This window comes from Hemitrygon akajei, chromosome 8 (genome assembly GCF_048418815.1).
Source record: "Hemitrygon akajei chromosome 8, sHemAka1.3, whole genome shotgun sequence".
In the NCBI taxonomy this organism is placed as follows: Eukaryota; Metazoa; Chordata; class Chondrichthyes; order Myliobatiformes; family Dasyatidae; genus Hemitrygon; species Hemitrygon akajei.
In genome coordinates this window covers 74,952,235-74,964,619 of record NC_133131.1, presented here as the reverse complement: position 1 = coordinate 74,964,619, position 12,385 = coordinate 74,952,235, and the positions used below count along the sequence as shown (strand labels likewise).

The following is a 12,385-nucleotide window of genomic DNA, read 5'->3' as shown; positions in this document are numbered from 1 at the left end:
AACTTCGTACAGTTGTAGTCATCAGGAACACTGGGGACCTCCCTGCCTTCCCACATCCCACAAGAGGAGCCTTCAACTACACTGCCTCGCACCTCTACTGTCCTAACTGAGCAGATATAAAGAAGGGAAAAAGACAAACTAGACCTTTTCTTTTCTTTGCTTTCTCTGACTGAAGCCTTGAAGGGCTCTGACGATGGCCGCTGAACTTGCCCCGGTATTCCTTTAACTTGCTCTTGATAATCAATCCCAAATGCTGGTTGGCCATTCGTGGGACCTCATTTACACTGCTGTGATCCACTCTGCCTTTTTCTACTTGGGCAGCGGACCAGAGTGAAAATCCCCTGCTCTCAAACTTTTGAGGTCTGGATTTGTTGCTGGTCGATGTGCTGGTCAGGTTGCAGTTGAAGTCTTTGCTAAATCCAATTTGCATAATTCCAAACACCAACCTCAATTGCCATGAAACCCTCTCGATATGCATGATAGTACCCACCATCTGAATCCTGTACTTCTGATATCTCAATCTGCAAATGCTAAAGCTAGCTTTACTTATCACTGTGCATGCAGTACTTTAAGGTGATAAAACCAGAGGGCATTGGTTTAATTTGAGGCGTAGAGCAGGGCTTCCCAACCTGGGGTCCAAGGTCACCTCGGCTAATGGTAGAGGTCCATGGCATAACAAAAGCTTGGGAACCCCTGGTGTGGAGGGTTCAGAAGGGATCTGAAGAGGAATATTTTCACCCGGATTGTAATCTGAAATGAATAAACAAATTGGATTGGCTTATCAGAGTTCTCTTTGGGAACCAGTTGACTTGATCAGCATTTCTGATTTGGCTATTGTTCACGATTGCAGTCAATTTTTTAAAAAATGGGGTTAGTATTGATGCTCAGCACAGCTAATACAATCATAATGACAGAAGTTATTTCCATTTACCGGTGTAGCTGGCATCACCAGTCACTGTAACAATTGTTATATATATTTACTTATTACTTGCCTTTCTTAATCACGGATCGCTCACCAGACACCATTATGTATGATGACAGTGCAATACACAACGGCACTTTATATCTCCGTTCACCATCAGACCTATGACCCTTTAATCAATCACTCTCTGACATGATAATTACAATTGTCATTCAGAAAATCAGCCCTATTTTATTGAATTAATTGTTCTGACTATGTGTGGAAGTTGCAGTAAAGACAACAACAGCCTGGGGCAGTTATAGTCAAGTGAGAACACTGGAGACATGACTGCTTCATTGCAGAGGAGATCGACTGTGTCAGTATGTACTCCAGCCAGACAAGTGAGGCCTCTGTAGTGAGCCTTTTCCAGAAAGTTCTGCCATCCCCTTCCCATCCCCTTACACATTTAAGGGGTGCTGGAAACAGATGAGATAGGAATAATAGAAGGATGTGAAACTTACCCAAGAACTAAGGCCCAATTATCTTTACTGACTTCAAAATGTCATCGGCTGTCTGCTTGAAGTTTTGATTGACTTTAATACCTCTCTTGTGAATAGTGATTGATCTTGCGAGTAAGGAATAGGAACATATGCAATTTACTGTAATCAATATCTGTAATTGATAGACTTATTCTGTATAAAAATGGCAGATGTTTTGTTCAGACTTCTGAACAGTGTGGGTGCACAAGTAAAATAAAAAATATATGTTTGAGTCATAAGAGTGCGTGTGGTTCTGGGCCCAGTCACTTTATTTTATTATTGGTGATGACAGTTACTTTGACATGCATTTAAACTGTGCATAATTCCAAAGATGATCTACAACATCACCCACTTCTACCTTCAGTGAAATAACATTGAAAGATATCTCCAGTTAAGAGCAAAACAACCCTTGGACTTTGTATTATAGTGTAGTGCCTGTCATTGTTACATAAAATACACAGAAAAATTAATTCACTAGCCAATCATTTATTCCTACCACATAGTACATTCTGTTTTGTGTGAGCTGAATGGTTTGATCGGTGTGGTATCAAAAAGTTCTTTCTGAGAATTATCTATAAATCATTTAGCAAAAAAAAAACAAACAGTACAGTTGGTAGATTACAGTTTTATTATTGTTGGAAATATAATTATAAGCTGTCAAATTACCAATAAACCTTAAACTGTTCTTCATAACGTAAGAAGTTAAAATATTTACTTCTCAAGCATTGAGTTAATAGAAAATGGAATGAATTATTGGCTTTAGCCACTGTAGTCATGTTAGTACATTACATTAAAGAAAGAAATGAGAAACAATAACAAAAAGATTAAAGATGATATGAAAGGTGGGGTGATCGGATGAAATTATTGGTGACACTGGTAAAGAGGCTGCACTATGCTGAGATTTGTAACTGTAAGAGCTTTAACAGAGAGTTAACTTAAACATCTCTGATATCTATTTTGAGAATCACTTTCTCCTCATTAGACATTGTGGCTGAAACATATATACCCTTTATTGTGATGTTCAGAGATGGGTTACCCTTTCCCAGCGCTGTCTTGGTGAAGGAAGCTGATTCTGTTAGCTCATTGTACATCTTATTATATAAATTGTTGCCAGTTGGAGTAGGTATGTCGGGGACATACAAAGCATACTTGATGCTATACTTGTTGTAGTCATAAGGGTTGGAAACCAGCATGGAGATCTGGTTGTTACCAAAACGGTAGCTCAGCACCCCGACAGCGCCGTCGGCTGTGTTTGGAGTTTTGATGAAGACGCACACTCCTTTCTGTCCCCGGTCAATGACGGGGGGTGGTGCTCTGTTAACTCGGCCACTGTAATTGTAGATCCTGCAAGAGACAAATCACAACTGTATTATGATCTTGTGAGGTGCACCATTTCTCACCATTCTTTAGATATCACATTGTTTCTTCCTTTATATGTAGAAAAATCACCATCTTCACATATCTGACATAAGGGCATGCAAGCTAAAATACCTTGTATTTAAAAGTGGGAATACCATCAATAAAGTGAAAAATTCCAAAGCAGTTCTGAAATGAAGCTGGACACATTGCCATGTGGGATGGTATTAGAGCAAAATCTGGAGAGTGAATTAGAGAAGGACAAAGAGTTTGAATTCTTGAAACTTGAAGACTTATAGTCCGGACAGCTGAAGGTAAGCCTGTCTGTGGTGGAACAATTAATTCAGAACTGGTAAAAAAGAGATTGGTGAGGCTGTAGAGCTGAAAGAGTTAAAGATTTGGGAAGGAACATTTAAAACCAACGATCCGAAAAGGAGAATCAAGACACTGCTTAACTGTGTCCAGGCCACGGAGTTTTTAGTAGAAAAAGACGGGAGACAAATGGGATGAAAAGGCCTGTTTAGTGAAATATGTATTTTGAAAAATGAGTCTGAAGAATGGATCAAGTGCCACTGTAAGTTTGTAATGGGCGCGGCAGCCCTTGGTGTCAGTTCCGATGTGGGCAGCAGAGCTGAGCTGAAGCTAACACTGAGTGGAAACTGGGAGCCTGGCCAAATTGGAGCCAGAATTTTATCGGAATTCAGCCCAACATTTGGATCTCTAAATTTTGATCCTGCCTTTCACTTTCAATTGCTGAAGTTTCTGGTTCTAACAGAAGTATTTGTCTTTGGAAGTTTTATTTGTGCATTCATTTGTTTTGCTGAAACTGGATCAAATTTTGTTGAGCAAGACAAGATTAGCCATTTTTTTGTTTTTAGTAAAATCAAATTCTCTAATTTTCCTTGGGTAAAGAATGATAGCCCTAGATTAAATCACAATATTGTATCAAAATATTTAATTAAACAAAATACTTTAAACTTTTCTATTCCAATCCAAAGAAAGAAATACACAGAAGTTTACTTACGCAGGTTCAGTTAAAACATAGGACGAGCTTTTGTTGGAGATTTCAATCCCCACACATCGGGAGGAGTCGACGGTTTCCATTATTTCTTCAATTGACTTGGACATCGTGTAAAATCTGGAAAAGCATAGGTAATTATTGTAAACAGTGGATTTTATTGGAAACATATTAATGCATTACTTTGAAAAAAAAATTAAATTAATTTACTCACCGTGTTTTGCACTGATGAACAATTCAGTCTCAGTATTTGATCCAGTCTCTATATCTGATAGAATATGTTTGCTGTTTGATTCTTGGACAGAGGCAAATGGGAATATGTTGTGACTAGGGAAACGCCCTTGTGACGGTTCAAGACTGGAAATACTACTTTGCTGTTTTCTGCTTCCAGATGAAAAATTCCAGCTCTGTAATGCACTGGTGAGGCCTCACCTTGAGTATTGTGAAGGGTTTTGGGCTCCTCATCTCAGAAAAGATGTGCTGGCTGATGCACCATCAATAACTCTCGGAGACGTGAGTCATGGTAGGCTTTTATCAGCTGGAAGAAAGCACCGTCAGCAGCATCAGCAGCAAGAGCCCACCACACAACATCTTGGAGACTGAGGGAGGAGCAGTGCCTCCAATGGCCTTTATACAGGGGTCTGTGGGAGGAGCCACATGAGCAGTCAGCGGGGGGGGGGGGGGGCGGCGGGGGCATGTCCAGCCAGGTATATGTAGTTCACCACACTGGCATTGGAGAGGGTCCAGAGGAGGTTCACAAGGATGATTCCAGGAATGAAAGTCCCCAACTATGATTTGAAATGCACCAGAGTGGACTGTTTCTAGTTTGGAGACAGCATCGTGCAGTATCTCAAGCGTTTGATGAATTCTTCAGCATCTCTCAGGGTAGCGAAGGTCCTTTTCTCCAATGGAACACTGGAAATTGTTAACAGCTCTCAAAATTATTCCCAAGGCTCAAAAACAATGGCAACACACTCTTCTACTTTCCAATATAATGGATGCTGTAATCTGGGGAATTACAGTTTATTTATGACGTTAACAAGTCTTGCTCATGAATAGAACAGAAAATATTTAATTTCCATTGCTTCAACCTGACCTTTGTTAAAATGACTAAAAGCAGCTTTTCACAGAGGTAGTACAGAATTCAAGCTCTGTAAGAGATTTATACTGCAGCTGAATCACTCATATCTCATAATGCTACTGAACAAATGGATAATATTCCAATCCTGTAACCATCCTGAAGAAATAGTTCCTCAAGCTTCATACTCAATGATCAGTAAATCAGTTTCTGAAACTCTCAACTATTTCCAGACATAAAACCATTGAAATCTCTGATCTTATTATATTGTATCTTTGATTAGTAATGAGACAGAGCATGGAAAGCAAAGGTAACATCTCCCTCTCAATCATCAAAATGGTTCAAGCTTCCAGTTTGAAAGTTATTTAGAAATCGGAAACAGATTTATTATCACTGACATGCGTTGTGAAATGTGTTAGTTTAGTGGCAGCAGTACAATGATAGTATAGAAAGAAACGTAAATAAGTAAATCAATTACAGTAAGTATATAAATGTATATTAAATGGTTAGTTTATAAATAGTGCAAAACAGAAATAATATTGAAAAGAGTGAGGTAGGGTTCATGGGTTTGATGACCGCTTTGGAACTGGATGGCAGATGGGAAGAAGCTGTTTTGAATCCCTGAATGTGTACTCAATGAGAATACAATACAATGAGAAGAGGGTATGTCCTGTGTGATGGGGGTCCGTAATAACGAAAGCTGCCTCTCTGAGACACTGTTCCTTCAAGCTGTCTTGGATACTATGGAGGATAGTACCCAAGATGGAGCTGACTAATTTTTACGACTTTCTGTTGCTTCTTTCGATCTGTGCAGTAGCCCATCCCCCATACCAGACGGTGATGCAGCCTGTCAGAATGCTCTCCACAGTACATCTATAGAAGTTTTTAAGTGTTTTAGGTGACAAACCAAATCTCTTCAAACTCCAAATGAAATATAGCCACTGTCCTGTCTTCTTCATAGCCACATCGATATGTTGTGACCAGATTAGGTCCTCAGATAACTTGAAATTGCTCACTCTTTCCACTTCTGATCCTTCTATGAGTATTGGTTTGTGTTCCCTTATCTTACCTTGCCCAAGTCCACAATCAGCTCTTTTGTCTTACTGATGCTGAGTGCAAGGTTGTTGCTGTGACACTGCTCAGCTAGCTGGTATATCTCTCTCCTGTACACCCTCTCATCTCTGTCTGAGGTTCTACCAACAATGGTTGTATCATCACCAAATTTATAGATGTGTTTGAGCTGTACTTAGCCACACAGTCATGGGTGTAAAGGGAGTAGAGCAGTGGGCTAAGCACACACCGCTGAGCTGTGCTCGTGTTGATCGTCAGTGAGGAGGAAATGTTATCACCAGACTTCACAGATTGTAGTCTTCCAGTTAGGAAGTTGAGGATCTAGTTGCAGAGGGAGATACAAGAGGCCCAGGTTCTGTAGCTTATCGATCAGGACTGTGGGAGTGGTGGTGTTAAACGCTCAGCTATGGTCAATGAATAGCATCCTGACACAGGTGTTCGTATTGTCCAGGTGATCTAAGGCCATGTGAAGAGCCATTCAGATTGTGTCTGCGGTGGACCTATTGCAGTGACAGACAAATTGCAGTGGGTCTACTTCCTTGCTGAGGTAGGAGTTGACACCAGCCATGGACGTATTCAGCAGGTCAGGCAGTATCCATGGAAATGGATACACAGCTGAGGTTTGTTTCGGGCAAAGACCCTTCTTCAGGGTCTTTTGTTACATTACCTTCACAGTCCTGAGTTTTGCTCCAACTCTTCAGTCTTAAACAATTCAGTCTTTCTTAACTCTTTTGATGTTGACCTGACATGCTCTGCCCAGCTAGATTTTGCTGTCTGCGTTCCAAAACAAAAATAAATTCAGGGCAATTTTCCCATAAATGACTCACCAAAACCATTCATGTAAGTAGAGCAGAACGTTAAGCTGACTTTTAGAATGAATGCATGCATCAGCGATCTTGCATTGACATGATGAAAATATCAGTGGAGCTTCTGTGAGGCAGGAGACATTGCCTAAAACCTTACATGTATTACCGTGTGATACAATGAATTTTTAGATCATAGAATTGTTGCCAATTAAATGCACCACACGATTAAACACACCAGACAATGAATGTGACAAACAAATATAGTTTTCATCAATAAGGATTAGTTCAAAAAACTTCAAGATTCAAATTTCAATGTAAATTTATTATCAAAGTACAAATATATCATTTATACTGAGATTCATTTTCTTGTGGGCATATTCAATAAATCCATAATAGGATAATAACCCTAATAGAATCAATGAAAGACCACATCAACTTGGGCATTCAACCATTGCGAAAAAGACACAGACTGTGCAAATACAAAAAGAAAGAAATAATAATAATAAATAAATAAGCAATAATTATTGAGGATATGAGTTAAGGAGTTCTTGAAATCTTCAAACAAGACTTATTAACTCCTTATGTTCACGATTCTTTCAGTTGCGTAGCTTTTTAGTTTACTTATACAAATCCAGAACACACTGGATGCGTTCATCTATTACCAACTCTTGCTGAACTCAGCGAGAGTTTGACCTTGACATATTCTTCTTTGACTCCCCGACTTGGGGTCTTCTCCTTTGGTTGTTAGTCTCCAGAGTCACTACAGTCAGGTATGTCACAAGGTCCTATCTGATACATCTCTCACAATCCTTGGAGACATTGTTTAGTTCTTTATTGCCAATTATATAGTATGAGTCCCATCCTGATTCATACAAGTATGCCCTTTTTTTATTTATTACATTTTTAGAGAATTACATAGAAAATGAAATATTAGAATAATGAAAAAAAATTGATATTGACCCTCCCCCCTCCCCTTAACCCTCCCCCACCTTAAAGCCTTATCTAAAGAGAGGGAAAAAAAAGAAAGAAAAGAGAGAAAGATTGCCTGAATATCGGAGGATCCCCACATGCTCCATGGAGTTCAAAATAATTTTTATTTTTATTTTTATTTTTCCCAATTACTTTGTAATTTTATCTTCAAAGGACCTATATATTTAGTCCTATCTTTTGTAGATATGGGTGCCAAATTTTGAAAAATATATCATATTCATTTCTTAGATTATACGTAATTTTTTTCAAGTGGAATACAGCTATATATTTCATTATTCCAATGATCCATAGTTAAATATAAGTCAGATTTCCAAGTATCTGCGATAACTTTTTTGGCTACTGCCAATGCAATTTTTATACATTTTTTTCTGATACTTATTCAATTTAAGTTTCGGTATTGTCCCTTCAATGTCTCCTAATAAAAATAATATTGGGCTATGTGGGGGTTGTACTCCAGTAATTTGTTCCAATAAAAGTCTTAGATTTATCCAAAATGGTTGAATTTTAAAACAAGACCAAGTAGAATGTAAAAAAGTACCAATTTCTTGATTACATCGAAAACATTGGTCAGACATATTTGAATTTAATCTATTTATTTTCTGTGGTGTTATATATGACTGATGCAAAAAATTATATTGCACTAATCTAAGTTGGACATTTATTGTATTTATCATACTATTTAAACATAATCTTGACCAGTTTTTTCCATCAATTTTAATATTCAAATCAGATTCCCATTTTTGTCTTGATTTATGAATTCCTGATTTAATTGTCTGTTTTTGAATCAAATTGTACATACAAGATGTAAATTTTTTAATTTTTCCTTTTCGAATTAATATTTCTATTTCATTAGGTTTTGGCATTAACATTGTTTGACCCAGCTTGTCTCGTAAATAGGCCTTTAATTGAAAATAACAGAAAAGGGTGTTATTTGATATTTGTTTTTTAATTGATCAAACGACATCAATATACCTCCTTCAAAACAATCACCTATGCATTTAATCCCCTTTTGAAACCAATTATGTAAAAGTTTATTATCCATTGTAAAAGGAATAAGCCTATTTTGAATTAAAATTCTTCTTGCTAATAAAGATTTCTTTATCTCATCGTCCATATTTACCTTATTCCATAAATCAATCAAATGTCTTAATATAAGAGATTCCTTTTTTTCCCATATCCATTTGGATTCTCATTTATATATAAAATCTTCTGGTATGTTTTCTCCTATCTTATCTAATTCTATTCTAATCCATGCCGGTTTTTCTTCATCAAAAAAAGATGCAATAAATCTAAGTTGATTTGCTTTATAATAATTCTTAAAATTTGGAAGTTGTAACCCTCCTAAATCAAATTTACATGTCAATCTTTCCAATGATATTCTTGACATCTTTCCTTTCCAAAGAAATTTCCTCACATATTTATTCAATTCTTGAAAGAACTTCTGAGGCAATTGTATTGGTAAAGTTTTGGAATAAATATTGCAATCTAGGAAATATATTCATTTTTACAGCATTAACTCTACCTATTAATGTTATTGGTAACATCATCCATTTATCAAGATCTTCTTTTATTTTTTTTTAATAATGGCAAATAGTTTTGTTTATATAAATTTTTTACATCATTATCGACTCTTATACCTAAATATTTTATCCCATTTATTGGCCATCGAAATTGAGTTACTAATCAACATTGATTATAATCTCCTTTGGTAAGGGGTAAGGGGTAAAGTATAATTTACTTTATACCCTGATAATTTCCCATATTCTTCCAATCTGAAAGATAATTTTTGCAGCGATTGCAATGGGTTTGTTAAATAAATCAAAACATCATCAGCAAATAAATTAATCTTATATTCTTCTTGGTTAACTCTAAAGCCCACAATATCTGAATCTGTTCTAATTATTTCAGCTAATGGTTCTATCGCCAATACAAATAAAGCAGGTGATAATGGGCAGCCTTGTCTAGTTGACCTTGTTAAGCGAAATGATGTTGAAATTTGACCATTTGTAACTACTTTAGCTTGAGGATTAATATTTAAGGTTTTAATCCATTTTATAAAAGATTTTCCTAACTCATATTTTTCCAATACCTTAAATAAAAAATCCCATTCCAATCTATCAAATGCTTTTTCTGCATCCAAGGCAACTGCCACACTCATTTCCTCTCTTTTTTGTGCCAAATGAATTATGCTAAGTAACCGAGTTATATTATCTGTTGATTGTCTATTTTTAATAAAGCCTGTTTGATCCATCTGTATTAATTTTGGTAAATATTTAGATATTCTATTAGATAAAATTTTTGCTATTATTTTATAATCTGTATTCAACAAAGAAACAGGCCTATATGATGTTGGTTTTAAAGGATCTCTATCTTTTTTTGACAATACAGTTATGATCGCTGTCGTAGCAGATTGTGGGAGTTTGTGTATTCTTTCTACTTGATATATTAATTCCAGAAAAGGAGGAATTAGTAAATCTTTAAATTTTTTATAAAATTCAGGTGGAAAACCGTCTTCTCCTGGGGATTTATTACTCTGAAGTGATCCTAAAGCTTCTTCAACCTCTTTTAATGTAAAGGGCATATCTAATCCTTTCTGTTCTTCCAAATTTAATTTTGGAAGGGTTATTTGTGATAAAAATTTATCTATCTCAGCAATCTTATTTTGTGATTCTGATTGATATAATTCAGTATACATTTTTTTAAAGTTTCATTAATTTCTAAAGGTTTATAAGTAATCTTATTTGCACTTGTTCTAATTGCATTTATTGTTTTAGAAGCCTGTTCTGTTTTCAACTTCCAAGCAAGAACCTTGTGTGATCTTTCACCTAATTCATAATATCTCTGTTTAGTTCTCATAATTACTTTTTCTGTTCGATATGTCTGGAGTGTATTATATTGTATTTTTTTATTAACAAGTTGTCTTCATTTTTCTTCTGTCATATATCTTTGAGATTCTTTTTCTAACTTTGTAATATCTTTTTCTAATTGATCTATTTCTGCCATGTATTCCTTCTTAATTTTAGATGTATAACTTATGATCTGACCCCTCAAGTATGCTTTCATCGCTTCCCATAATACAAATTTATCCTCAACTGAGTGTGAATTTGTATCCAAAAAAATTAAATCTGTTTTTTCATAAAATCACAAAAATCTTGATGTTTTAATAAAATTGAATTAAATCTCCATCTATAGATCGATTCCTCCTTATCCATCATTATCATTGTCATTATCAAGGGGGAATGATCTGACAGTATTCTTGCTTTATATTCCACACTTTTCACTCTATCCTGAATATTTTTTGATAATAAAAAAAATCAATCCGTGAATAAGTTTTATGTCTATTTGAATAAAATGAATAGTCTCTTTCTCTTGGATTAATTTTTCTCAATATATCAATCAGGTTTAAGTCTTTCATTAATGATAAAGTTAACTTTATTACTTTTGATTTTGTAACAACTTTAGTTGACTTATCTAAAACTGGGTCTAAACAAAAATTAAAGTCTCCACCTATTAATATTTTATCATGTGCATCAGCCAGGTTCAAAAAAACTTCTTATATGAATTTTGCATCATTTTCATTTGGTGCATAAATGTTCATAAGGGTCCATAATTCTGAAAAAAATTGGCAATGTATAATCACATATCTCCCCACAGAGTCCATTACTACATTTTGTATTTTAATTGGTAAGGTTTTATTAACCAAAATTGCGACTCCCCTTGATTTTGAATTAAATGAGGCTGCAATAACATTTCCAACCCAATCTCTCTTTAATTTCTTATGTTCTATTTCTGTTAAATGTTTCTTGTAGAAAAGCTATATCTCCTTTCATTTTCTTAATATATGTTAAAACTCTTTTTCTTTTCGCAGGTCCATTAAGTCCATTGACATTAAAACTTTAAAAATTACGTAAATTAATCATTCATAATACCTTGGGAAATCTCTTTAAAATTCTCCATGTTGCTATGAGTTTCTCCCCAACCATCCAGGCAAAAAAAGAAGAAAAATAGAAGAAAGGTAACTATATATAAGAAAAAAAACCCCAAACAAAATACCCCCCCACTAATGTTGTGAATAAAAAGAAACACAACATTACCCCCCCCCATTTTAAGGGTCATGGCAATCGCCATGATAGTACATGTGAAACTGGCAGCCATCGATCAGAAGCTCCTCCAGCTCCCCCGCAAAAAAAAAGAATAAAGAAAATATGTGAAGAAAAAAAAGTTAATGTCTCTACTCCCAGTTAATATTCCTCAATTATTTTCTTTTTTCTTATTCCTTACAAATGTCCATCAAGTCCAACCTTATCTCAATCTTCATCTTTAGTCCATTTCATTTCTATAATTCTTTACTCCATCTCATGAGTATCAGGTAGTTCTTGTACAAATTTCTCCGCTTTCTGAAGGTCAATGAAAAATCTTCTTTCTTCATTATCCAGGAAAATGATCAATTTTGCTGGGTAACTCAATAAAAATTTATAGCCCTTTTCCCATAAGGATTTTTTCATTGGATTAAATTCATTCTGCTTCTTCAAAAGATCGTAGCTTATGCCTGGATTAAAAAAAAAACTCTTTTCCCTTCTATCATCAATGGCCCATTTCTCTTTCTGGCACCCTGAGTAGCTGCTT

At 35.5% G+C, this 12,385-nt stretch overlaps 2 protein-coding genes across 2 annotated transcripts in view; one reads left to right on the top strand and one right to left on the bottom strand.

The window, feature by feature from the left end:
- LOC140732511 (AP-4 complex subunit beta-1-like) overlaps positions 1-12,385 on the top strand; it is an 870,212-nt gene that overhangs the window by 626,595 nt on the left and 231,232 nt on the right.
- LOC140731431 (uncharacterized) lies at positions 2,104-4,110 on the bottom strand. The gene is made up of 3 exons (XM_073052935.1): positions 4,029-4,110; positions 3,821-3,934; positions 2,104-2,784 (listed from the first exon to the last, which is right to left on the bottom strand). Exons 2-3 carry the CDS (start codon positions 3,922-3,924, stop codon positions 2,376-2,378), a joined length of 513 nt encoding a protein of 170 aa, XP_072909036.1. The 5' UTR covers positions 3,925-3,934; positions 4,029-4,110; the 3' UTR covers positions 2,104-2,375.

What these genes read in the sequence shown, in the direction of transcription:
- LOC140731431 (XM_073052935.1), bottom strand. Translation starts at nt 3,924, where the DNA reads ATGTCCAAGTCAATTGAAGAAATAATGGAAACCGTCGACTCCTCCCGA. An exon ending in TATGTTTTAACTGAACCTGC is followed by an intron (nt 2,785 to 3,820) that starts GTAAGTAAACTT and finishes TGTCTCTTGCAG; the next exon opens with GATCTACAATTACAGTGGCC.